This window comes from Lingula anatina, chromosome 4 (genome assembly GCF_051362555.1).
Source record: "Lingula anatina isolate TDL-2025a chromosome 4, LinAna3.0, whole genome shotgun sequence".
Taxonomy (NCBI): Eukaryota; Metazoa; Brachiopoda; class Lingulata; order Lingulida; family Lingulidae; genus Lingula; species Lingula anatina.
The window spans coordinates 14517926-14544613 of NC_141770.1; the positions used below are offsets into that span (position 1 = coordinate 14517926).

General features: G+C 39.0%; 2 protein-coding genes across 4 annotated transcripts; one reads left to right on the plus strand and one right to left on the minus strand.

The window, feature by feature from the left end:
- The first annotated feature begins 668 nt into the window (after positions 1-668).
- LOC106156355 (uncharacterized) lies at positions 669-26688 on the plus strand. Of its 2 annotated transcripts, none has more exons than XM_013531570.2 (3): positions 669-930; positions 22890-23143; positions 23508-26688. In XM_013531570.2, the coding sequence occupies exons 2-3, from the start codon at positions 22908-22910 to the stop codon at positions 24523-24525; spliced, it is 1254 nt and encodes a 417-aa protein (XP_013387024.2). In that variant the 5' UTR covers positions 669-930; positions 22890-22907; the 3' UTR covers positions 24526-26688. The 2 variants fall into 2 exon arrangements, with proteins under 2 accessions (XP_013387024.2, XP_013387023.2); XM_013531569.2 differs by lacking the exon at positions 669-930 and adding an exon at positions 17793-17989.
- On the minus strand, positions 5423-11759 carry LOC106156370 (uncharacterized). Of its 2 annotated transcripts, none has more exons than XM_087012280.1 (2): positions 10475-11759; positions 5423-9748 (listed from the first exon to the last, which is right to left on the minus strand). In XM_087012280.1, exons 1-2 carry the CDS (start codon positions 11752-11754, stop codon positions 6505-6507), a joined length of 4524 nt encoding a protein of 1507 aa, XP_086868406.1. In that variant the 5' UTR covers positions 11755-11759; the 3' UTR covers positions 5423-6504. The 2 variants fall into 2 exon arrangements, with proteins under 2 accessions (XP_086868406.1, XP_086868405.1); XM_087012279.1 differs by having other exon boundaries at positions 10427-11759.

The following is a 26688-nucleotide window of genomic DNA, read 5'->3' on the forward strand; positions in this document are numbered from 1 at the left end:
CTTTGCTTACAACGATGAGTATCTTCAACGTAAGCTGCAACTATAAATTTATATATTTTTTTTCAAGTTTCCGACAGCAATATTATTTGTCACCCGTTTCTAAAACACTTTTTGTCCGTAAAGATAAAATAATCTCCATGATATTAGGGAAATGTAACAAGACAAGGCTTTTTAAGAACCGCTGCCTGTAGCACGTTTCAAAATAGCTGACTTATATGTAATACAGGGGTGGATTGAGGCCGTCTTCTGGGTCTTCCGAAACACACAGATTTTCAAGTTTACATTGCCCGATATATATTTTTTTACCGTCGGAAGACGGTCAAAAATGGAGGATGGATCAACAAAGATAATTTGGAAGACTGTATTGGAAGAAAGTATATCTGGTTCCTGGATCTGCCCCTGGTGTACGTGGTTGGTGTAAGGTGTTACATAATGTATTTGGACCACCTCTACCTTTGTATTTTTTTCCTCGTATAAAGCGAGGGGGGGGTAAATGTTTGGAAACGCAGGACAGAAACACGTGCGTAGTCATCGATCTTTGCAAATGTTTGGGAATAACGACCAAAAACCATGCTACTAACAGACGAGGTAAATCAATATATAATTTGGAGCTCTATTTCATACCTTCATGAAACTCCAGGTGGATTAGAGTTGGGTAATGATTTTCCCTGTTTTTACTCTACAGACAAGGGGGTTGTTTGTACAGGGCACCTGAACTTTAAGCTTTAAAAATCAGTCCACGTACCTGTATACTTTGAATATGTGTATGCACTGTGCATCAGCACAGTAAATGATGGACATTGTTCATGTACTTATTTACATCATATATGTAAGAGGATAAAGATGGCTGACGGGGCGGAGTACGTGACTGGCTGAGCTGTGGAAATTTGCCATCGGATCAAGGGATGCACGAAGGGAAAAAAGTACGGGGTGAGTAACAATACTGTGATGCCACCTTGCATCGATGGAGAAGCTTGATTCTCGATATACTGTGGGAAAAGGCTGCTTTTGGACTTTTTAACATCGATGACATTAGTTGCATATTCTGAATACTGTTCATAAACTCAGGCGAACACATTGTAATACTGATCGAGCTAGCCTAATAGCCCTGTTAACCGAAATTGCAATAGCCATCTTGCTACCTCATTAGTCATTACGAACGTTGTCCAACTGTCTAAATATGAGTGAAACCATGCAGTGCTTTCGAAAAAATGAACGCGGACATTACAGAACAAGAATGTCTTTTCTTTGTTAAACAAATGCCTAACGGTAAAGAATTGATGGATTCACTGCTGAATTCTATAAGGTATTTTGGTCGAACACCATTTACTGTGTTCGTTTCGATATTCGTATTAAATGCAAAGCATGTCCACATCGCGAAAGCAAGGCTTGATAACATGTCTACCTAAGGGAGAGAAGAAGAAAGAATAATTAAGCAACTGGAGACCTAAATGTTTACTAAACGTCGGTTATAAAATTGCGTCCGCGTGTATTGCAAACAAAATAAAACCACTTCTCAATAGAATGATAAGTAAAACGCAGTTGGGATTTCTTAAAGGCCGATATTTTGGGGAGTGCACCCGTATGGTGAATGATTTAATGGAAAAAAAAACCGAGAAAGAAAACATATCGGGAGTTTTACTACTATTAGACATGGAAAAGACTTCGATTCGTTGTCCAGAATGGGGTTTCATAAAAAAAACACTTCACTTTTATAATTTTGGGGAAGAAATGGTAGGATGGTTAAGAACAGTACATGAGGATATTACAGTTGAATTCAAAACAATGGTCACTTATCTAAATTCTTTGACATCAGAAACTTCCTGTCATTGCTCTGAGTGAACATCTTAACTAATTTTGTGAGGCAAGCCCTTGGATAAAACAAGGCTTTTTGGTTTTACTATTATTAATGACACTAGCAAACGCCCTCGTCATGTGCCTGGTTCCGCTTTCCACGGGCTGATAATCCTGTTTTAATGGACGATGTGCCACTAAGGGAGGGTGCCATTACTCTCTATCAGTGGTCAGCTGGATGACAAGGTCATTTCTGTACCAAAACTCTCCCTTGGTCATAGCACAGAGTTGTGTGCAGAATTGGCCAGATAATTATCTGTTAATATCTGGTGAGCTGGATGACGAAGCCATTTTTGTGCCGGAATTTTTGCTGGTCACAGCACAGAAATGCGTGCAGAACTGGTCAGGGAATTATCTGTGAAAATCCGGTGAAAAAATCTCTTTGGCCCAGGTAGCGGATAGGGTAACGTGAATCTGCCCACTTTTGAAATGTTAGATAATATACTGTCAGCCATACATGAACCCATAGTCATATTTTCGCAAGAAGTTGGGAGTTTGTTTGACATACATACCAAGAGAATGTACTCGTATATCACCGAAAACAACCCCTCAAACAGAATAAAGCGTATATCACCTCGGCCACATAGCATTTCTAGGTATGTATTGAGTTGCCATGGACAAACTGAGGTGTTGTTTGTAAGTAGGAAATCTCTTGATTCTGATATGTTGAAAAGAAGAGGCTAAAAAGGTTTCAAATGTGGCAGAATAATAAACAAGTCGTTTACGAAATCTGGCCCTTTTTACCACAATGGCACTGTATTCACTCGTAACAAGGTGTTTTTAACCTATTACGTAAGTCGTTCCCATATTGTAAATTATGATAATAAACAACGACAATAATAGATGTAAGTATTTATATTCATTCGATTTATATAAAAATATATCGTGACTGCTGCCTGAGCTCCTATTTCATTACGAAAAAGGGAAATAATAGAAAAGAAAAGATTTACTAAGGAAGATAAAGAAGCACAAAAAAAAAGAAAGAAAGAAAGAAATACAAACCCCATGCTACATTTAAAAATCTTAAGGGCACCTACTTTTGGATGTTTTTGGTTCAAAAATCGCATTTTATTTTATTGGTGATCTTTTTATCTTTTATTTTAACCTCGGCCCCTAGGACATCGCTGGTCGTTTTTTGTCTTTTTTATTGCCTAGTTTCCTTTTCAAGCCCAGTTCTGATGCTTGTCCATACCAGAGGAATATAAGATTTCGAGGAACACTTTCAAGAAGTAAGATATTCAATTACTGCCGTGAACCCTAAGTTGCATGAGAAAAACGCTCTGCGGCAAACGCATTCCAGTTACATTTTCCCAATATGTCAAGTAAGCGGACAGTAATGCACGAACAGTTGCGTGCACGTTCAAGCATATATCATGCCAAATTGCTGTTTACATCTTTTCAAATTTACCACGCAAACAAATCAATCAACTGAGTATTTAGAAGTTTATTTTTCAGCAGTGTGTCCTTGTAAAACTCATCTAAACAGCTGCACCCTCACAAGTAAACCTTCGGTTTTTTTGTGGAAATAGCCCCCTCATACAAAGTTTAGACTGGTGCGTTTTACTGGCAATAATTAAAAGACGTTTCTATAAGGTTTGTCTGATCTTTTTACTGACTGAAATTAATTGAAAAAAATGCAACAACATGATAATGTTCTGTAATGCTGGACATTTTGTTATAGACGCTTTATTCACTGTAGTGTATACATCTACGTTTGTAGATGAAAATGTAAAATAGAAATGTAATAACAAATAAGTATGCTATTAACCAATGATATACTGTGACTATTCCTAACATGATTAATCCCCAAGTTACTCTTACTTCTCGATTGCCAGAAGATGCAGCTGTCATCTGGATCTCTCCGACCAAAGGCATACTAAGCTAATGCAGTCAGGGTTTCTTTTTCTTGGCATTTCATAATAATGGCAAACTTTTCATCCATTGTTATTTGGCCGAAGTTTATTTAGCGATATGTCAATGCCTGGCACAGTGTGGTTTGCATGACGTTGTAGAGGGGGGGCACGTTGTGAGAAAGTGTCATATGATGCCTGCTTCAGTCTTGAAATAGTACGTACTTCCTCGTACTAACTTCACCCAACGAGAAAGTTGACATTTTTCCGTAATATTAAGGCAAAAGAGGATTCAAAAGTGAAATCAACAGAAAGAAATTAGCTAATAAGTAAACAGTGTGTCTGCCTTACTCTTGTGAGTGTTGCGCACTTGTGAGATATTCGCCCCACAGAAGTGCGCGTGACAATAAGGACACTTTCACGCATTTTATCCCAGCGAACGATACTGCTGCCCTCTACTACGCTTTCCAGTTGGCTTTTTTTTCTCAGCAGACACGTTATTTTTCATAAGACAAGATCAGTGATTTTATTTCATCCAGGAGTTGCTCTCTGTCCATTATATGTAGTACATCAAACATGGTGCCTAAACATAAATATAAATAACGTAAACCCATAATAAATACGCTTTATCAACACTAGTGGGGTTCAAAAAAAAACTTTAGAATATTTATAAGTACTCACAGCAGTCCCAAATTACTGAAATGTATACCGTGGTCAAGAATTCTCTTTAGACAAAATAGTAACACCAGAAGTATTCAAACAAAATTTAATATGACAGCCTCAATATCTGCATATATACTTTTGGAAAATACGGTCGAGTTGCATTTGGGGTCTTTATTCGTTTCTTATCCTTCTTCTTTATTTTTTCGTTTCGATTAATTGTCTATTTTTCTATGTATTTAAAAATCTGCCAGTTGCTCGTTCTCTTGGCAACACCAGTTAAACACAAATTGCAACTTCCCCCACATGCATTGAGTTAATTACATAAATGACTTTTATAAGAATTATTTCCAAAGTCATTAGGTATGGCATGCTCTTACTGGTCTATTTTATAATGAAATGTTCACAGTTCATGTGCTTTAGTATACACGACGATTTTACCTGACAAATATCATTGACAAATTGCGTGCATTCCCTTCTAGGAGGTGACAAGGGTCTTATTGGGAGTGAGAAACAAAATGGGTGAAAAGAAGTGGTTGGCAACATGCTGATAAGATGAAAGCAGGCACGACGACCTTAAGTCGTGCTAGATGCTAGATGTGCTTGGCACCCAACGACAATTTACTTTACCAATCTAAAACACTCTTATTTTACTTATTTTTTCCTAGCTTGGTGGAATATCATATCTGTTCCACAACAGATGAAAAATACAAAAAATACACAATAATAGAGACTCATGTGCACTCTTGAAATAGGTAAGGCCAAAGAGAAGTGAAAATAAGTTTAACAAAGAGAGGGGGGAGGGCGTGTAATGTAATGCATTGCAGCATGGTTCCAATTCAACAAGATTAAGTACTGAATGTCCAACATATGTCTAATTAACTACATTGACAGCCAGGGTTATATCTCACTTGTCAATCACCAAGTAATGCACTTTTTCAGTGTCGTATAATCACTGTGAGCTTTGTATTGTGAATTTTGTTGATCCGAAATCGATAATGAAAAATAGAAGATTACACGCCATTGAGTTTAGGCAGTCGGATCATTGCCTTCCTGCATTAAATGCCCCAAAGTCACGACAAAATATCGTACGAGAGTTTAAGATTAAACAGGCAGGCTTTTCTCCAGTTGTTCCCCTATCCCATTAAATGGTAAAAATATCCCATTTCTTTGAAAGCATATTTATTACAGTCCAATATTTGGTGTTTACCAACACGACAATATGACTTTGCTCCAATGTTGAGTAAACACAAACCAAAACCTAAATAATGATTTACTGAGTTTTAATTTAATACCTAAAGCGCATGCAAACTTTATACCATAATTTCACTCGTGACCATATAAAATGACCTCCGCCAAGGCGGTTATGTTTTATTTTCCCTTGGTTTGTTAGTTTTAACTAAAACAGCCTAACTCAAAACGTTTAGGACGGATTCTGATAACATTTTCACGATATGCCAGAAATGGCCTAAATTAGAATTGATTTGCTTTTGGAGTTGATCCATTATTTAATTAATTGATTGGTTAATTAATTAATTAATTAGATTAATAATAATGTTACTAACTGAGGTGCCTTGACGGAGGTCGACTGCGCTGTTCGAGTTCACTGCCACCTAGCATTATATCTGTAGCATTTCAATTAAGTATTTTTTTTGTTTTGTTTTGATAGAAACAAGATACTTTCCATTAAAACAAAAAATAAGTGCTTACTCCAAAATACAAGATACTTATAAGAAGCAGATTATTAAACATAGATTACTAGTTCAGGTGCGTGTATGTGATTAGTAAATGATATAAAGTTACCGTATGAGGTTTTTCCAAAAACATATAAGTAATGATACACGAATTTGACGTACACAAACATATCTTAATTTCTCAATGTTATTTTTATTACAATGCTGTGCTCGTTTGAAAGATTTGCTACTGTTTTAATTATTGCCAACCGATAAAATGTTGTTACAAACAAGTATATATATTTATAAGTATATACTTATTGTAAATGGTCAAAGTAATGCTCATATCCCTGATACGCCTCACGTGCATTTATTAACAAAGTATATAAGAATAGCTCGATGCTAACGATTTTGTGTTCTAATTTGTTTGCCACACTACTGCCTTCCGTTAAGCAACGAAAGTAACGTTACTGATACGGGTATCCCCTGACTTGGTTCCTGGCCTGCTGTCCAACACCGCTGTTCATCTTGTTAGACCTCATTACGTAGGAAGGGACAGTTATCCCATTCGTTGAGGCACCGTTGTTGTTTCCCACTTGTTTCTTTTGGGAGTTGTTCCCAGAGTTACCACTGGAGTATCCAGGCGTATTGGAGTCGTAACCAGGAGTAGTTGGGCCATACGACGGACCATTTCCGTTCCCAGAATTGCCGTAAGACGAGGACATACCATTTCCAGAGTTCATTGGTTTGTAACCATTAGAATTTGGGGGATACGATGGACCATTTCCGTTCCCAGAGTTACCCCCATTTGACATCTTCATCATTGAATCACCATTGGTGCCATATCCAGTCATTTTGGGTGGATAACTATTAGGAGCTTTGTTTTGACCGTTAGACGATGACATACCATTTCCAGAGTTCATTGGTTTGTAACCATTAGAATTTGGAGGATAGGATGGACCATTTCCGTTCACAGAGTTGCGCCCATTCGACATCTTCATCATTGAATCACCATTAGTGCTGTATCCAGTCATTTTGGGTGGATAACTATTGGGAGCTTTGTTTTGACCGTTAGACGAGGACATACCATTTCCAGAGTTCATTGGTTTGTAACCATTAGAATTTGGGGGATACGATGGACCATTTCCATTCCCAAAGTTACCCCCATTTGACATCTTCATCATTGAATCACCATTGGTGCCGTATCCAGTCATTTTGGGTTTATAACTGTTAGGAGCTTTGTTTTGGCCGTTCGACGAGGACATACCATTTCCAGAGTTCATGGGTTTGTAACCATTAGAATTTGGGGGATAGGATGGACCATTTCCGTTCACAGAGTTGCGCCCATTCGACATCTTCATCATTGAATCACCATTAGTGCTGTATCCAGTTATTTTGGGTGGATAACTATTAGAGGCTTTGTTTTGGCCGTTAGACGATGGCATACCATTTCCAGAGTTCATTGGTTTGTAACCATTAGAATTTGGGGGATACGATGGACCATTTCCATTCCCAGAGTTACCCCCATTTGACATCTTCATCATTGAATCACCATTGGTGCCGTATCCAGTCATTTTGGGTTTATAACTGTTATGAGCTTTGTTTTGGCCGTTCGACGAGGACATACCATTTCCAGAGTTCATGGGTTTGTAACCATTTGAATTTGGGGGATAGGATGGACCATTTCCGTTCACAGAGTTGCGCCCATTCGACTTCTTCATCATTGAATCACCATTAGTGCTGTATCCAGTCATTTTGGGTGGATAACTATTAGAGGCTTTGTTTTGGCCATTAGACGATGGCATACCATTTCCAGAGTTCATTGGTTTGTAACCATTAGAATTTGGGGGGTAGGATAGACCATTTCCATTCCCAGAATTGCGCCCATTTAACATCTTCTTCATTGAATCACCATTGGTGCCATATCCAGTCATTTTGGGTTTATAACTATTAGGGGCTTTGTTTTGGCCGTTAGACGATGACATACCATTTCCAGAGTTCATTGATTTGTGCCCATTAGAATTTGGGGGATAGGATAGACCATTTCCATTCCCAGAGTTGAGCCCATTTAACATCTTCTTCATCATTGAATCACCATTGGTGCCGTATCCAGTCATTTGTGGTTTATAACTATTAGGGGCTTTGTTTTGGCCGTTAGACGATGACATACCATTTCCAGAGTTCATTGATTTGTGCCCATTAGAATTTGGGGGATAGGATAGACCATTTCCATTCCCAGAGTTGAGCCCATTTAACATCTTCTTCATCATTGAATCACCATTGGTGCCGTATCCAGTCATTTGTGGTTTATAACTATTAGGGGCTTTGTTTTGGCCGTTAGACGAGGTCATACCATTTCCAGAGTTCATTGATTTGTGCCCATTAGAATTTGGGGGATAGGATGGACCATTTCCATTCCCAGAATTGCGCCCATTGGACATCTTCATCATTGAATCACCATTGGTGCCGTATCCAGTCATTTGTGGTTTATAACTATTAGGGGCTTTGTTTTGGCCGTTCGACGATGACTTACCATTTCCAGAGTTACTTGATTTGTGCCCATTAGAATTTGGGGGGTAGGATAGACCATTTCCATTCCCAGAGTTGCGCCCATTCGACATCTTCATCATTGAATCACCATTGGTGCCATATCCAGTCATTTTGGGTTTATAACTATTGGGGGCTTTGTTTTGGCCGTTAGACGATAACATACCATTTCCAGAGTTCATTGATTTGTGTCCATTAGAATTTGGGGGGTAGGATAAACCATTTCCATTTCCAGAGTTGCGCCCATTCGACATCTTCATCATTGAATCACCATTGGTGCCGTATCCAGTCATTTTGGGTTTATAACTATTGGGGGCTTTGTTTTGGCCGTTAGACGATGACATACCATTTCCAGAGTTCATTGATTTGTGCCCATTAGAATTTGGAGGATAGGACAGACCATTTCCATTCCCAGAATTGCGCCCATTTGACATCTTCATCATTGAATCACCATTGGTGCCGTATCCAGTCATCATTGAATTGCCAGCGGTGCTGTATCCCTTTAATTTAGGTATGTAACCATACAATGTTTTAGGCTTACCGTTATCGTTAGCGGTTTTAGATTGACCGTTAGACGATGACATCCCATTTCCAGAGGGCATGGGCTTGTTCCCATTAGAATTTGGGGGGTACGAAGGACCATTGCCATTCCCAGAGTTGCGCCCATTTGACATCTTCATCATTGAATCACCATTTGTGCCGTATCCAGTCATCTTGGGTTTGTTACCATTCATTATTTTAGGCTGATAGTAACTTGGAGTCATTGAATCGTAGCCCTCAGTTGTTGGGCCGTATGTCATGGAATCGTAGCCACTAGTTGTTGGACCGTTATATACATTACTGTCATACCCAGTTGACTTCATTTGGGAATCCTCGTATCCAATCATTTTTGGTTTACCGTTCGACGAGGTACTGCCATAGCTTGGAGTGGTGGAATCATACCCATTAGTAGGTGGTTGGTAGTAGTTGTTGTTGCCTTGTTGGGTCTGCCTTTGTGTATCGTAAGAAGATGGCGGGTAGCCATATCGTAGTCCACGTTCGCCTAGGCATTGCTTCGGCTTTGTGACGATATAGACGTTGTTGCAGCAATCTTGGGTGGAAAGTGTGTAAACCTTTTCATTGCAGCATCCCTCTAAACTAGTGTCATACTGGCCATCGCCACAACTGGAATGAAGAATATTAAGGGGGAGTCAATAAAATTATGAAAATGCAACTGTTCTAATTTTCTATTTAAATATAATAAACCTTCCTAACGTCCAGCAACGTCCAGTATTTTTTTTTTTTTTTGGGGGGGGGGAGGGAGAGAGAAAATACCGTTTTCAGTTTTAAGGTTCTCTTTAGCACCAGGACAACTTCAGTGCATCTAAATGATTTAAAAGGCAATATAAAGCTTGGAAAAAAACACTGTCAAATGATATCACAAGGTCATCTATTATGATATCCTTCGGATTTTTCCGGCTTTCCTTTGAAATCACTCCAAATGGGATTTTCACTTCAAAAAGTGATAACTTACAAGCAAACAATTTCCCCTTTAAGGTTATTTCACGGACAGCCCTTTTCTTGTGGCGCGTTAAAGTATGTATTTTATTAATGTTGTTGTTCATAAAAATGGACTCTTTTGTCACTTTTATATATTTTGAGTACACTGTAAGTGAGTTCCTAAAAGGGATTTGATAATAAGCAGGAATAAGTTTTGACAATTGGAGAGATTTCAGTGTCCCTTGCAATGCTTACAAAAACCCAGGATGGGAGGAAAAAGGTTTTATACCCGTAAGCCTTACAAACTATAAAGTAGATTGAAACCTAAAACATTATAATTGCAATGTGATTAGAATAAATTACCTTCCCATATATATGTATGGATCAACAACTTCATATCCATATCCGTACCTGCTGGAAGGACCATTGGTGTTTCCATAGCCATTGGAGTCTCCGTTGCCATTACTGCCATAGGGGTCTTGGGTGTCTCCATAGCCATTGGAGTCTCCGTTGCCATTACTGCCATATGGGTCTTGAGTGTCTCCATAGCCATTGGAGTCTCCGTTGCCATTACTGCCATAGGGGTCTTGGGTGTCTCCATAGCCATTCGAGTCTCCGTTGCCATTACTGCCATATGGGTCTTGGGTGTCTCCATAGCCATTGGAGTCTCCGTTGCCATTGCTGCCATATGGGTCTTGGGTGTCTCCATAGCCATTGGAGTCTCCGTTGCCATTGCTGCCATATGGGTCTTGGGTGTCTCCATAGCCATTGGAGTCTCCGTTGCCATTGCTGCCATAGGGGTCTTGGGTGTCTCCATAGCCATTGGAGTCCCCGTTGCCGTTGCTGCCATAGGGGTCTTGGGTGTCTCCATAGCCATTGGAGTCCCCGTTGCCATTACTGCCATAGGGGTCTTGAGTGTCTCCATAGCCATTGGAGTCTCCGTTGCCATTACTGCCATATGGGTCTTGGGTGTCTCCATAGCCATTGGAGTCTCCATTGCCATTACTGCTATATGGGTCTTGGGTGTCTCCATAGCCATTGGAGTCTCCGTTGCCATTACTGCTATATGGGTCTTGGGTGTCTCCATAGCCATCACTGCCATATGGGTCTTGGGTGTCTCCATAGCCATCACTGCCATAGGGGTCTTGGGTGTCTCCATAGCCATCACTGCCATAGGGGTCTTGGGTATCTCCATAGCCATTTGAGTCCCCATTGCCATTACTGCTATATGGGTCTTGGGTGTCTCCATAGCCATCATTGCCATATGGGTCTTCTGTGTCACCATAACCATTGGAGTCTCCGTTGTCATTACTGCTATATGGGTCTTGGGAGTCTCCATAGCCATTACTGCCATAGGGGTCTTCTGTGTCTCCATAGCCATTGGAGTCTCCGTTGCCATTACTGCTATATGGGTCTTGGGTGTCTCCATAGCCATCACTGCCATATGGGTCTTCTGTGTCACCATAACCATTGGAGTCTCCGTTGTCATCACTGCCATAAGGGTCTTGGGTGTCTCCATAGCCATTGGAGTCTCCGTTGCTATATGGGTCTTGGGTGTCTCCATAGCTTGACGAACTGCCATAGCTGCTAGAGTCAACGTAGCGAGCCTGGGAACCGCCCGAATGCTTTGACCATGGTGCACTGAATAGTGCTATGGCAACAAGCAGCATGCGCGCATGCCCTGCTGTCATGGCTACGGTTTGGGGTATTGGTGGAGAGTGGCGATCCGTTGTTCTACGACTGCTTTTATAGCCAGAGGCGTAAATTATTAATGCGTCTAGTCATATATTATAGATAACGAGTTAAAAGGGCAGCTTTCCCACAGCCCACTTTTTATCGGTTTTCTATCAATGCCATTTAACTGTTATATTGCAAATGTCACAATATAGCGGTTTTGATAGCAAACATGTTCACGTCACTTCAAATTGGATTTTTATGGAACATGTAATGGCTAGTATGTGCAAATACTATACCATCAAACCTACACTGAAATGTTTGTTTTTATTTAAAATTGACTGATAGTTGTTTCTCAAAATCTCTGCTTCTCTAATACAAAGAGCAAACCTTACAAAAAAGAGGGAGAAAGAAAAGATTAGTTTAAGAACTGCATGTACAGAGGCATTGCACAAACCTATAATTGCACCAATTTCCCAAATATCTCCTAAGGATTTAGAGTGGTGTAGTGGCAAAACAAAAAATCATTTTCTTATTGATTACCGGGGTCCAGCAGTTATACTGTCATATCTTATGGACTGTTGAACCAAAGTCTGATTGTCTTCTATTCTTGTTAAGTGAACTATTTATAATGAATACATTCGTATGCTTTGTACCTTTGTGCGTTTCTTAAAATTGCCTGGAATGGACCGGTAAATTGTCATAGAACATATGTTTCACACATTTCTTGGCTGATTTTTCTTATTTCACGAAGCGTCAACACGTGAATTGTTAAAACCTGTTTGAATAATAAGATATAAACCTCATGTCATCAGGGGGTGATCTGTTATGTTAGAATGGCGCCATTTAGATTGACAACCTCCCACTAAATGCATAATGATTACAGAAAAGAGAAAGGCGGTTTCTTGATAAAACCTAACATGACTTATATGCAACAGCAGAACATCACGCCCCTTTTCTCAGTTTCTTCTCCATAATTCAAACGTGAGAGCAACTCTTGATCAAATATGTACAACCTTCAAAAAAAAAAAGGATTGGTTAAAAGTTGTTGTCATCGACTTTTATATGGGACGCAATTGAAAAATCCAAAGCAGATAAATATCCAATTATTCGTTTTTTAAAAAAACTTATTTTTATATACGATATCTGTTTTTACGTCTGACATCACATTACTAGCTTTGGCTCATTAAATTAGGGTTCTCTACGTGGTTGGTGGGCGGCCCCTTGTGCAAATGACATAGTGTATAAATACTAAGCGGACTGCGTAAGTTTTCTTAGCTGTGACATAAATGGTAGTCCACTATAGAAGCGATGTCCTTTTGCCATTACTCTTTATTGATAACGCAATATGCTGGCCTAGATACGTCAGGCAAACCAACCTGTACGTATCAAATGGGACACTGGACTTTTGCATGTATCCCTAGGACTACTTTTCTTATCACGCTGGCTTTACAATTTAATGCCGGACTTTTTTTGGATCTACTTCAAATCTTGGCACTATTTCACATCCCTGAGAAGCATGCAACTCATCCAGAATTACTAGTACCACCACGAAAAGGTTATTGTAGAAGCCTTTTTAAATAAACCACATCTTTAACAACCTTTTTTTTTACATAGAAAAATTGAGTTTCGTCGCACTATATTGTGAAAATCACTTTGAAACCATGTCGGTTACGTATCTTCAAATGACGTGTTTACAAATTATGTCACATCTAATTCTTTTTGGGGCTGGGGGAGAGGGGCGTGAAAACGTTATTTTGTATCGAGGGTCACATGTTATGGGAGGCACACGCAAGGACAAAATAAGCTCTGTGTAATCTAATTTACTATCTTGATATATTTTGCCTTGACCATTTTGCCATACATTCCCGTAACTCCGCGTTAAATTTTAGCATAAATTATCGAGAAATTTGCATTTACTATGAGTCATTTCTTCTAACTGTGGGGCAATACACTGTCTTAGCTTGCGTCGATGCCTCCCGAAGAAGACTTTACTTCGTAATTGTTTAAATTTACCATTTCACATGGAATTGTAAACGTTTCTTGAGTAAAAATGAAGCCTGAGACTGTATTTCAACGCGTTGAAACGGTGTCACGTGGTGCCCAACAATACCATTTTGTTTTGACTTATTCTGTGAGTCAACTGACCTTTATGGCCGTCTGACAAAATTGTTATTTCATTTGTTGCTGGGTTTTCTCTCATCAAGAAAATAAAAGAAAAGAAAATTGAAACGATATATATGTAATGCAGGTACTTTAATGCGGGTCATCAAACGCATGGGAATAAATTGCTCGTACAAATTGTTTTCGGCAGTAGAACAGGGAAAAGGAAACACGTTGGCCGTGTACAAAAATTGTATCCATTACTTACACTCACATGAAAAGTTGGCTTTGACAGTCATTAAAGCATTTAGACGTTAAAACGTCATTCTCATTAAACAGTGTCAACAATTGGAATGAACACGGAAAATAAATGACACTTTGATAATAAGATTTTCAACAGCAAGAAAGAAATAGCGTTTTACTACCTTAAGTATTTTGAATTATAGATTTTAACCGCTTTACCGATCTTTATTAGAAAAAAGTTCTATATTTTGTTCCAAGTCACACAACACAATACGAGTTTCAATCAATATAAGATTTCTCTGAATTTGAAAGGCCTTTTTACTAAAACCCCGTTCACGTTGGTCGGCGTCCTTTCTACGTGCTTTGTGCGTCCATGAAACTGACATCGCTGCGGTCGTAAAAAGGAGGCACAAGCATCCTTTTGGTTGCAGAATAAATGCTCAATGATTGGCCAGTTGTCGGCACGTAAAGTATTATTTTTTCACTCTCAAACCGGGCCGTACTACGGGACGCAGAAAGGACGCCGTCCAGTTAAGTGTAAAGGGGGCTTAAAGGACCTGTGGACCAAGAAGTTACCTAAGACTTGGGGCACTCTGAGTAGGGGCGCGTTGGTCATTCCCCTCCACCGCGAAGTGCATTTCTACATACAAAGTGCATTTCTATCTACAAAGATCAATCAAAATATTTGAGTCGTTTAAGATTTAAAAAAAATAACGATCAGAAATTAGTTTCTTTTTATTGTTCACTGCAGGTTATGAGGTCTTTGACCACTGCCATTCCTAGCGCACTTTGTATAATTTATCGAATATCTGTCAATATATTTCATCAGGCCATGTGCCAATTGTGAAACTGATGAGTCGGAGCACGCCATACCACATACAAAAAACTACGATTAAACACGCGAGATCACAGCCTTTGAATGTCGTTGGGATAAGAATAATGTTTTTTCTAGAGATAACCAGGTGTAACGTTTGTGTTTTCAAACCTTTTCAAATGCATTGTTAGATAAGACACCTGTCTTCGGATCATATACAGTTGTCATGAAATACCATTATATTCGACAGTAAACGTAGTCGTGTTAAGTACGCATGTTACCAGGGGCGGATCCAGGATTATTTGAAGGGGGGTCCAGTTTTTAGGAATGACAGGTCACTGATCAATGCAAAGTTGACCTCGCCCCACCCTGCCCTGCCCCAGCGTGGGGTTCAGCGGGCCCCGAAAGTTTTTGGCATTTTAGAGGTCGAACGGTATCTTTTAGTACAGTTTAGCACGATGATTCAGCTAGTCAAAATTCTAATTTCAAGAGGGGACCATTGGTGTGATTTTTTTCAGAAATCGAAGAGGGGTGGATCAGGACCCCCCCAAATCCGCCACTGTGTCACGATTACTGATTTAAACCAGGGGCGCAGACTTACATATACACTGTATATAAGGAATGCATGTTTGTCTCTAGATTTTTTTCAGTTAGAGAGAGAAAACTGTTTGCGAATAATCAGGCTCCTAAGCAAACTTGTCGTTTCTATCTTTTCTTCATATTATTAATTTTTTTTCACTTGAATAATTATCTCACTTAGCCTGCTGTGGGTGTTTTCGGTCTTGTATGTTGCGCGTAGTTTTTTTTGTTGTTTTATTTTCTTGAAAAGTACTATTTTTGAAGTTGTCTTTGACATTACAAAAGTGGACTGTTGTACTTGCCCGTGTATTAGGACAACATTCAAGTAGGTCTACCGGGCCGAGTAATCATTTTGGTACCTTCGTATTTTCAGCTGCGTTGTATCTGTGACGCTATAAAAAAAGATTATATGAATGTGGGGTATTTTGAAGTACTCTGTCTGTTTGTTATTCCATATTTCGGACACGTAAGCATAATCCCCCATGCCAATTATATTTTAATGCCGAGTCAGTCTCCACCCGCAAACAAGTGCAAGGCACAGGTTAGTACATAATTTAGAGGAATCATGTTATGGCCAGGCGTAAGATGTTACCAGTAAAATATGACAGTGACTCAAAATTACTGCCATATTTTTTTACTTTGAGGACCCGGTGCCTGCGCACCTTATGAATGGTTATCATTTTCATGGTTGCTTTAATTGATTAAAGAGACTGAACAGAGAGAATCAAATTGATTCAGTCTCTTGATAGTGACGATGGCGACTAGACGGACCAGCCCTAAAGAATTACACGGTCGACTTTTACATAGTTTTACATAGTTAACATAGTTTTCTAGAGTAGATGAAGAGAGACCTCATTGTTCATTGTACAACGGTGAGAGTCAGTGAAGAACGGACTAGATCTCACTTCAAATGACTGTAGGCCAAAAGAAATACAATTGCGCCTCTCAAAGGGGCGGATCCAGAGATATATTCTGACAGTCTTCCAAATTATCTTTATTGATCTATCCTCCATTTTTGACCGTCTTCCAACAGAAAAAAATTAGATACCCGTCAATGTAAACTTGAAAATCTGACCGTCTTCCAGGAGACCCAGAAGACGGCCTAAATCCGCCCAATAGAGTTAATGCGCAGTAGCTATTGCGTCCTAACTTTTTCTGAACTTCAGAAAAAGTTAGGACGCAATAGCTACTGCGCATTAACTCTACGGGGACTCTCGCTGAATTCAATCAGATAAAGGTCTAACTCGCCTCCTGTTTCCAATATACTCGTGCAATCACCAGCTTCTCTGTATTCAACTCAATAGTCAGTCTGTAGAACTATAAAGTAAGCACAAATTCGATCAATGTAATAAAAAAATTAACATCATCTTTCCCTTTTTCTCTATAACATATTGTGCAAAGTGTGCCTTCTATCTCTTTATAAACAAATTAACAAATAATGAGAACGATAGCACCTGAAACGATGGATTAAACTATTCAAGAAAACATAGAATAGATAAAAGTAGTACAGTAGGCGCATCTGTTAATAGAATTCCACAGCTGTCTAATGTCGATGCATGTTTCTTTTGTTATACACTGTACAGTTAGTTTAACTATGTTAAAAATATAAGTATGGCAAGCACACTCGACGGTCATGTTTGACTTTCCCAGGTGAAATTATATTCGGTGCATAACATAAAGATGATGATTAAGGAGTACTTTAAGATATGCTTTTTATGTTACCAAGAGAAATGTTGTTTTCTTTTTTTGCGCAGTTTCACTATTATTAATAAAATATTTCATATTTATCTTAAAACTGTCACTCGTGACACCGGAATATGCGGCAGAAAAAATGTTGAAATGCTCTTCACAATTGCTGAATAACTATGTAACCCTTCAAGAGATATTGTGAGGGAAAAAACGTAAATCCATTCGTTCTCGTAATTTCGAACGCAATGCTAAGATTTCGTAACAGCACCGAGTTTTTAATTCTAAATTTCTCTTCCACCGCTCTTCCACCGCTCTGCAGTACCTTTTCTTCCTCCTCTAATCTGTACTTTTCTTTCTCTCTCTCTTTCTGAGCTCGCGCGGGTGGGGTGTGCGTGCATGCGTGTGCGTGCAAGCGTGCGTGCGCCTGCTTTTTGTGTTTATTGCGTATGTATGCATGAGCATTTGTATGTGAGTACGAAGTGTTTTACATACGTTCTCTGCACCTGCATACCTTCTGGTGCCTGAGACATCCATCAACCTACCAAAACCCGTAATTACTAAACTATTACCCTCGTGTCTTGACTATGACCTGTGCTGATGCCCCACTAGCAAATTACACTTGTCACACAAACTCTGTACAACAGTGTCCGTATTGGCGAGTAGGAGAATTACGAACGTTTAGGGGAGGTGAATGGACAATTTGCTAGATCATGGACTAGCAGCGGAAAAGGTCAGATTGTGACTTGGCCCGCCGTCCCACTTGAAGAGATAGCGTTTGACGTTCCTGTTGGCTCTTTCCGAGGCCGTCGCTCCGCGGGTCACAGGTGAGACGATTGTTTTGCGGGTCTTCTAATTATATTTCTATAAAGGTGTAATTTGAAAGAAAATACATTTTGAAAAGAAAAAGGGATAGATAGTTGAAATTTGTGGCGTTTCTGAAGCAAATGAGTTCACCACCATATTCTGTCAACGTTGCAGATGTTTATTTGAAAGATGAAAGAACTTACGTTTTTAATCTGGAGATTCCTTGCTGTGTGAATGTGTGGGTTTTTTTAAAAATTATTATTCTCCTTAACGAGCATTAACTTCTAGAGTAAGATGTGATCAGTTACAGTTCAGCTTTCACCACTTGACTTTATATTGTTAAAACAAAACCATGTACAATATGGTTAATTGACTTTTGAGGAAAAAAAGCGGTACAACCTATACTAGTACGTTATTGGTATATTTTCAACAATCAACACATGAGCCACGTTTAAAAAATAGAACAGCAGTCGATGTGCCAGACGGTCCTGCCTCCCCGCCACAAAAGGCGTATTCGTCTGCATTTAAGTTTGTGAAAAATCGCAGTTTCCATCTACGAACAGATAATGCTTTAATGACATGCATTTTACTTTTAATAAAGACGTTGGAAAAATTACTATTTACTCCTCACAGCGTTGATACGAGCAAAACTTCCTTTCTATACTTAACTTCGCGAAAATTTCCGTGGAATTATTTATTTATTATAATACCGATTAATTTTTTTCATTGGTGTATCATAACATGTTTGAGACATTAATAAGGACGTTTTTAAATCTCGCCGCCTTAAACATACACTTTAACTTTTCTACGCAACACTGTGTTACTGATTTAAACCAGGGTCACAGCTAACCTATATATACACACTGTATATTAGTAATACATGTTTGTCTCTAGATTATTTGCAGTTAGAGAGAGAAAACAGGAAACTCTTTCTGTCACCACATCTTCGTAGATGTATGAACAGGATCTGAAACTTGAGTTACGTGTTGTCTAGTGGACGCCATTTTGTTACATCACTCTGTTTAAAATGGATTTCTATCATAAAATATTTCCAGTTATGTTAAGCTGAATATTGCGGGTGACGTTCTCTATCTTTTATGAAGCGCATTTTAACGCGTACTTATTACAAACAACTAATACCTTTGTTTGAAAATTTGTACAAAATTATGCAAAGATCACTCAAGTAAAATGGTCATTTCTAATGTCTTTCCCATTTCAGTACTTTGGTCAACGTTAGTTTCATATATAGGCCTACATGTAGTGTCTTTGTGCAGGGTCCATCATCGGTAACAATTTTGCTTTCAACATTTATCAACCCATCTCGGAAGTTCCATTGTTCATTTTTGTCTGTAACTAATATTCTAATGGAAGTCATTTATAGAGAATTTTAGCGCGTATTTATTACACTCAACTAATACTTTTGTGCGATGGACATTTGTTTCACGACCCTTGGAGATAGCATCTGTCCATACATTATTTGCCAAAAACAATAACATCTGTCTTTACCACTTGGTCCTTCTTCAGCTCACAATATTTAGTATTCATCTTTTTTCCGACGCAACACCTCCTTGCCTACGATAAGGCGGTTAAATGACACTTCTTCGTGCTTCATTCACAACACGCTTATTGTTTAATGACCTTCGGGTGCATGGGGACGGGCATGTTAGATGTCTTCTACCTTTAATTGGTGCACTCACGGCTCTACGAACCACGCTAACAACTTTAACCAGCACTGTCGCATTTTTCTCTTTTGCGCTTTAGCTTGTGTATTCTTATCTTTAAGGTTCCATGCGGTGCTTTTCTCTTTAATTATCAGTTGTTACCGAGTAATTTTACCGGTTGGGGAGAGCAGACGACAAAGTTCGGATAAAATCCATACCATGCCCACCATTTTCGCGCCCAAGAAAGTATGGAAACGTTTCGGACATTTTGATGTATTACTGGATTTCTTATTTCTTACTAAGTGAAACGTTCAGTGGATTTTCCCTTTATCTTATTAAAAGCTTGAACACAATATTCAAGTTTCTTCTTCGGTTTTTTTCATTGCAGCTTCAAAATTTAACTAATCGATTGGTTAGAAGTTTCATATATTTTTAAAATTTCGGTTTGAATCATATTACTGTATTACAGTTGGAATAGGTCCTTTAACATCGTGATTAAGATCTTCTCCCTAGATAGCCTCCCCAGTGATAGGGTCATTTTTACCCGATGATTTGAATTTTACGGCCATTTATATGTCATTCTTTGGGCGGGTGGCAATAACTCTCCCCACAGTTTTCAAAGTATTGCAGGAAACCCTATTAAGTCTTTTTAAAATCGTCTCTTTATTATTTTTGTCTCATTTTAAAATACATGTATCTACCTAAACGACATTAAGCAGGAAAATCTCTTTTTGATCTGCTCACATTTCGGAATGCTAGTGTTTCACGCAGAGTAGATAATCGTAGGGATTTGTCAGTATCTTCTTCCTTTCATGTACTGTATATTCTGACACGTTTAGATGTTTGATTCTACCCTTGTTATTCTGCTGCCTTATTGAGGTATGTATCATCAGTATCTTGTTTACTTCACCGCGTTTGCTGATTTAACTTTACTAGTAACAGGTTCAGTTTAGCAAAAGCGAGTCAGTTGAGTTGAAATTACTGAAAGTTTTGCTTACATTTCTCACTCTCGTTGTCTTTTTTATTCATGACTTGCCATTTTTAAAGACATTCGTATGTCTCCGTAGTTAGTATCACCCTATATGAAATAGTTTCCTGGACTGACGTTGTTTTGAATCCAAATATTCCAAATGCCTGTCAAGAAAACTTGATCGCATGTTTAGTTGCACCTTTTTAATGAAAATGACTTCCGTCTGTTCAGATATTCCATTCTTACGCAAACTGAAAATGCGGAGTAGTAGGCTTACATGCGAAATCCCATTCTACCTAAATAAGTAGAAAAATATGTGGTTTTAAAACATTAAATCATGTTGTGCTTTGGGCTTGGTAGTTAATAGGAGAATCGGTGGTAAGTAAAAAAAAAATGGTTGGACACAGTTTATTTTTAAGCTTTAAGAACATTTTCTCTGCAAAAAAAAAAAAACAATGTAAAAAAACAATGGCACTGCCCATTTCATGTACTGTAATGCTAATACCATTAATAGAAATATTTGAAGAAGAGGAAGATGCTTTTTGTTGAACTGTTTGCATTGGTTTGAAGTAATATGTTGCATGCCATGGGGGGGGGGGGGGGGGGCGAGTAACAGGCACAGGTCTGTGTTTTTGAAAAGATTCATGTATTGGGGCATGTAAAATTGGTCCTAATATGTATGAAGTTAGTTGCAGTGTTGCTTTCATAGTCACTTTTGTTATATAAATTGGCAGTTTGAGAGATAATACGTGCTAGATGGGGTCAAAAATTGATACATTGTCTGTGTGTCCACCACATAATCGACTTGTCTGTTCATTTAACAATGTAGAAAACAATTTTGGTCTCATCAAACCTCATTCCAGCTCGAATTACCACGAGTTTAAACTCTGGCAGGTCCAATCCAACTCTGTCAATCATCGTACCGCCCGGCCATTACACTTGCTAGGCCGAGACTTGCGGAGAATATTATGAATAAACATTGGCAGGGGAAATGTCGTAAAGTAGATTTCAGCTTTAAATTTAGAATAGAAGTTTGGTGAACAGACTAACTGTTGTATCTTCTTTGCCATGAAGCATTAAAAGGTCTGGTATTTACTTAATATATTTATATATAGAATAAGGGTACATGTATGTTTTTAAGGACAGTTTGCGGTTTAAGGTTAGTCAGCTATATGCTCTTTTAAAACAATAGATGTCCCCAGATTTGGACACTGTCACTATATGCGTGTGCTAAACTGCAAACTATTCCGAGATCATATCTTGCAAGAAAATAAATACATTTTTGCACTCTCACTTAAATCATAAACTATCATATTTAAGGATATCTCTTCGCTTTCAAGAAGCAAAGTATACACGCACAACTCACGTGTCCGTTTGTGCTTTTAGAAAAAGCTGGTTGATCAGTCACTAGATAAACTATAGAGATTTTATGGACTAAAACATTGATCGAAAGGATTAGATAAACTTACAAAGATCACTTTGTGTTTTATTTTCTTGATCGTTAACATCATTTCTTTAGCAGCATGGTTTTGATTTAAGATTGAGACTAAAATGACGATTTCTTTGAATTCCTTGTCTCTTGTACCATGTCCTTACTATGACAGAGAAGTTTCAGACTGAGTTCCCACAGATTTAGATCGATCCATCCGGATCGACCTTACTCCCTGGGGGTTCACGCTAAATTGCTGTCAGCTTCCGGGAGACTAGCGCGCACAAAAGTTAATTACCCCCTTACAGCTTTTAGTAGGCGGGACAGACATTTAAGCCGGCTAAGCTGACAGCAATCTAGTGAGACTCCCCAGGGGGATAGATCGATCTAAATATCTGTGGGAATGGTCTCTTAGTAGCAGTCCGATGAATGCACACATGTTTTTACTCGTGATATTAGTACATGGTCATGTTTTACCATAATAATGACATGGCCCTTTCTGTACAGTTGAATAATTTTGGTCATGTTTTTGTGAAAGAAGAAATACAAAAGGAAAAAGACAAAAACTGTTTTTATTATTCATCACTTGCATTGTATTGTTACTCAGGAAAATGGAAATGACGTAATAGAAACAGCACGAGATGCGTATTTAAATGTGTATGTTTAATACAGACACACAAAACTGTTTGAAAACATTTTATTCTTTTTTCAAGTAAGAATTTTTACCATATTTAAAGTGTCTCTTCTACGACGTAATTTTTGAAAGAAAAAATTAATAAAAAAAACGCAACAGCGCCAAGTTAGAAACCTGGATATCCATTGGACATATCATATTTTCTAAATATATTGTCTATTTTCAGTTTAACATTGTCTCCAGCATGGCGAAGAGGATGTGCCTCTTGGTCGTAGGTGTGCTGCTATTGGCTGGATCCAGTCACGAGTCAGGTTTTCAGGGGAACAAGATCGTCGCCTCCCTCGATATTGTACCGAGAGAGACGATTCCAGTCGTGCCATCATATTCTATTCAACTGGATGGACCTGTTACAGTGAATGCATTATCTTCTGCCTCCTATTACCAGTCTTTATCGGATCCAAAGAGACTCCCTAGAACCAGGTAGGCTACATACATGTACAAAACTTTCTTCATCCAAAGGCGGACACACGGGCACAAGGTGCAAAAGTAACTTACTTCAGACCCACTTCAATACTTGGAAATGCAGAATTGCCGAGCAAACCAAATTACATATTCACAACCTTGTGCTCTTCCCTACCCTTTTACACCCTAGCTTGTTTTTATTTTTTGTTTGTCAAAGTCACCTTCAAATGTGCAATACATAAATCACAGATATACTAGCAGATGCGTTTTGGTAGAATACGACTAAAATGAAAGAGACACATAATGAAGTCTACTATAGTTTATTAGTTCTTTCTTGTCTTGCTGCATCAGTCCATTATTTCAACCCGTTTCTTCTCTTCAGATGTGACCGCGTCAATGAGTACGACACCAAGTCTCAGGCCTGTTGTGGACAATCCACCACCCTTCCCAACGGCGTCAGGTGTTGTCAAGGCAACGTATACAACAAGGCGGCCCAGTTCTGCTATCGAGGCGTGGTCCACTACTACTTGGACTTCAATCCGATTCAACAACCACGTCCCAAATGTGGCCAGTATTACTATCACTACCAAGATCAGGCCTGTTGCGCCGGCAAGATCTATATCCCAGCCAGCCAGGGGTGTTGCAACAACGTGGTCTTTACCTACGCGACACAGATGTGCGTCGGCGGACAAGTGCGAGAACATAATTCCTACGCCCCATGTCCAGGATTCCACACCGATCACCCGTCGCAATACGGTTGCTGCAATGGCGTCTCGTACTTGTACAGCACGAAGGGATGTTGCCAAGGCAATGTGTACGACCTTGACGTGAGCAAGTGCACCAAGGACACGCTGACTGTTCATAGGGACGGAAAAAAGCGCTGTGGCGGGCAGGTTTACATCCAGCACAACCTCAGCTGCTGCCGAGGACTGCTCTACGATCACAACAAACAGACTTGCTGCGAGGGGCGCGTCCTCAATGCGACCACCATGTACTGCCAAGAAGGCCGCGGGCTCAGATATGACAAAATGGTGCTCTGTGGCGCGATGCAGTACGACCCCACGCGCTTCGGCTGTTGTCATGGTGATCCCTTTGATCCTCGTCACCAGGGCTGCTGCGCCTATACTGTGTTTTGGAAGAACCAGTACACGTGTACCAATGGTTACCTGTACCCCGTGGCCGCTGATCCGGTCGGATCCGGAAACCAGATGCCATATTGCGATGACGAAGCGTTTGATCCTTCCAAGGGCAAGAGATGCTGTGGCAAGCTGACGTATAAAACCGGGTTTGAGAGCTGCTGTGGCCAGAACCCCTACTTCAGAGCACGACAGGTCTGCTGTGAGAGCGATAACGGCCAGTATTTCAGAAGATCCAGAATGGTCGGTTGCAGAAGTTTTTAACTTTTAAACTACCCGCTAATGCAGTTTTTTCTTTTGGGGAAAAATTGTTACTTTCAGGCCACTCTTAAAGTGCTTTGGAAAACGTGAACGGCGGGTACACTTAACAGATATTAAGAAAAAAATTGGACACCATGAATATTTTCGTTTCTCGTACTTTTAGCCTAAAAATTAAGTGTTAATAGTGACTCATCGTAACGTCACCTCAATTTATTTTTTGAGCACGTCGTAACGTCACCTCAATTTATTTTTGGTCTGAACTTAAAGCACCCCGCTTGTGTCCTGTTATGATCACTTTTGGTTCTTTTTTAAGGTCACTCGCACATAAGGATACAAAGTAAGTCACTTTGTAGATGCCATCCTCTTCACATGAAAATATTTTAAAGATGATTGCAAGTAAATGTACACAAAATTTTGATTGACGTTTACACTATAACTATTATTTATCTACCTTCAATCTTTTTGTCGCTCTTCTCAAAAATTAACCTGAATCAAAGTACCTACTCTAGTGAAGACACATATAAAATAAAGTAGCTTAAAATATCAGCATTTTAAGTTGTAGTCAAATACACGTTCACTAATTTTTATAGTGAACACAATACTGAAAATTATCATATACGTTTACTCTATCTGACCACCACCGTCCTATTCAATAATTTTCTAAAAAAAAAACTAAATCTATTGTTTCTTTGTATCTAATTTCTTCCTCATTTGCTTCCATCTCTGCTGACTATTTTAGTTTATGTAAAAGAAAACAAATGTAATAAAGACCATAGTAGCAGGCCACAGTGCTGTATACCCCCTAGAACGGAATAACCTGCAATAGGGTCAAGTGAACCTAGACTAGATTATGCTGGGTGGCTAAAAACGATACTAATATCTAAGTTCAATAAATTCAACAGTTTTCAAGCTATTGCTATGGAATTTAAGAGATGTTAGGAGAGCCTTGGATAAATGCTGAAAATTTCATGACTCTACCTCTCTTAGTTTTGGCACACCGAAAAAATTAAAGTAAAAAAAATGTCAACCCGGCCTATGTCACTCCTGACAGTTGATTTCAGGATCGAAACTGCTTCACTCTCAGACTTGAAGTTTTCACGGTTGAACAATAATAATGTATCAAAAATCTGTGCAAAAATTTCAATTCCAAAGCTTGTGAACTGTTGAAGTTATTGAACTTTGAGATTAGTAACGTTTTTTTAGCTACCCGATACACAGCCCCTGCCCCTCTGATATACGTCAATTTATGATATCTCGTTTGAGACTGACTATAACGTCATATGGGTAGCGGTGTTATCTGGCGTGGAGGGGTATAGTTTGTGGTAGGACGGTTTATCACCCGGGGTATTCTCTGGCTTGGCCCGAACTGGATTTAAACCCAGCACGGGCTCATTTGGCCTGCTACACTGGTATTTAGAGGAAGGGGAGAGAGAGAGAAGTGTGGTGTGGTATGACTAGGGATATGTCGGAACCACAAAGTGCCATACTTGAAAATAAGTTCTGTAGTAGAATTATGCTTTGCATAATGATTATTTGTTAGCTGTTGAAGAAGATTGGCAAAAGCCTGAGAGAGCAAGTGTGAACAGGGAAATTTACATCACTCGGTTAAAACTTAAAGAGGTCAAGCCACACGGCTAATTTTTTTTTATCTACCTGTGAAATTTGATGCTTGAGGAATATGTCTTGGCAGTAATTCACTTATAACACGCGAATGTGTGTGCCAAATAGCTCAACTGACTCCATTTTTAATCTGCGCGTGAAATTGCTAATCAGTTAATACATATCCTATTATATTAACTTCTGAGTAGTTGGACTTCAAAATGTCCTATATTTTGCAGAATCGGTTTCAGCTTCATTTTGTACCATCTAAATGGCAGTTTTTTCCACATTTGTTTTGTAAAGAGAGTTTTGGGCTGACATAAACATGAACACCTATTCATTACCTCATAGAAAAGGCAGTCGAGTTGTCAGGGGACTGAAACACAGGATGGAGAAGGTCTTTTTATTCCCAATTTATATTATCATATTTATTATATACAAGCTATGCGTCAGCGTAGTTATATGCATATTGTACTTAAAGCAAAATAATGCGTGGTAACGTGATGGTGAGGGGGAAAGATATTCTGTATGAATTTTGGTCATGAAATAAAAACTGGGTAAAACAAA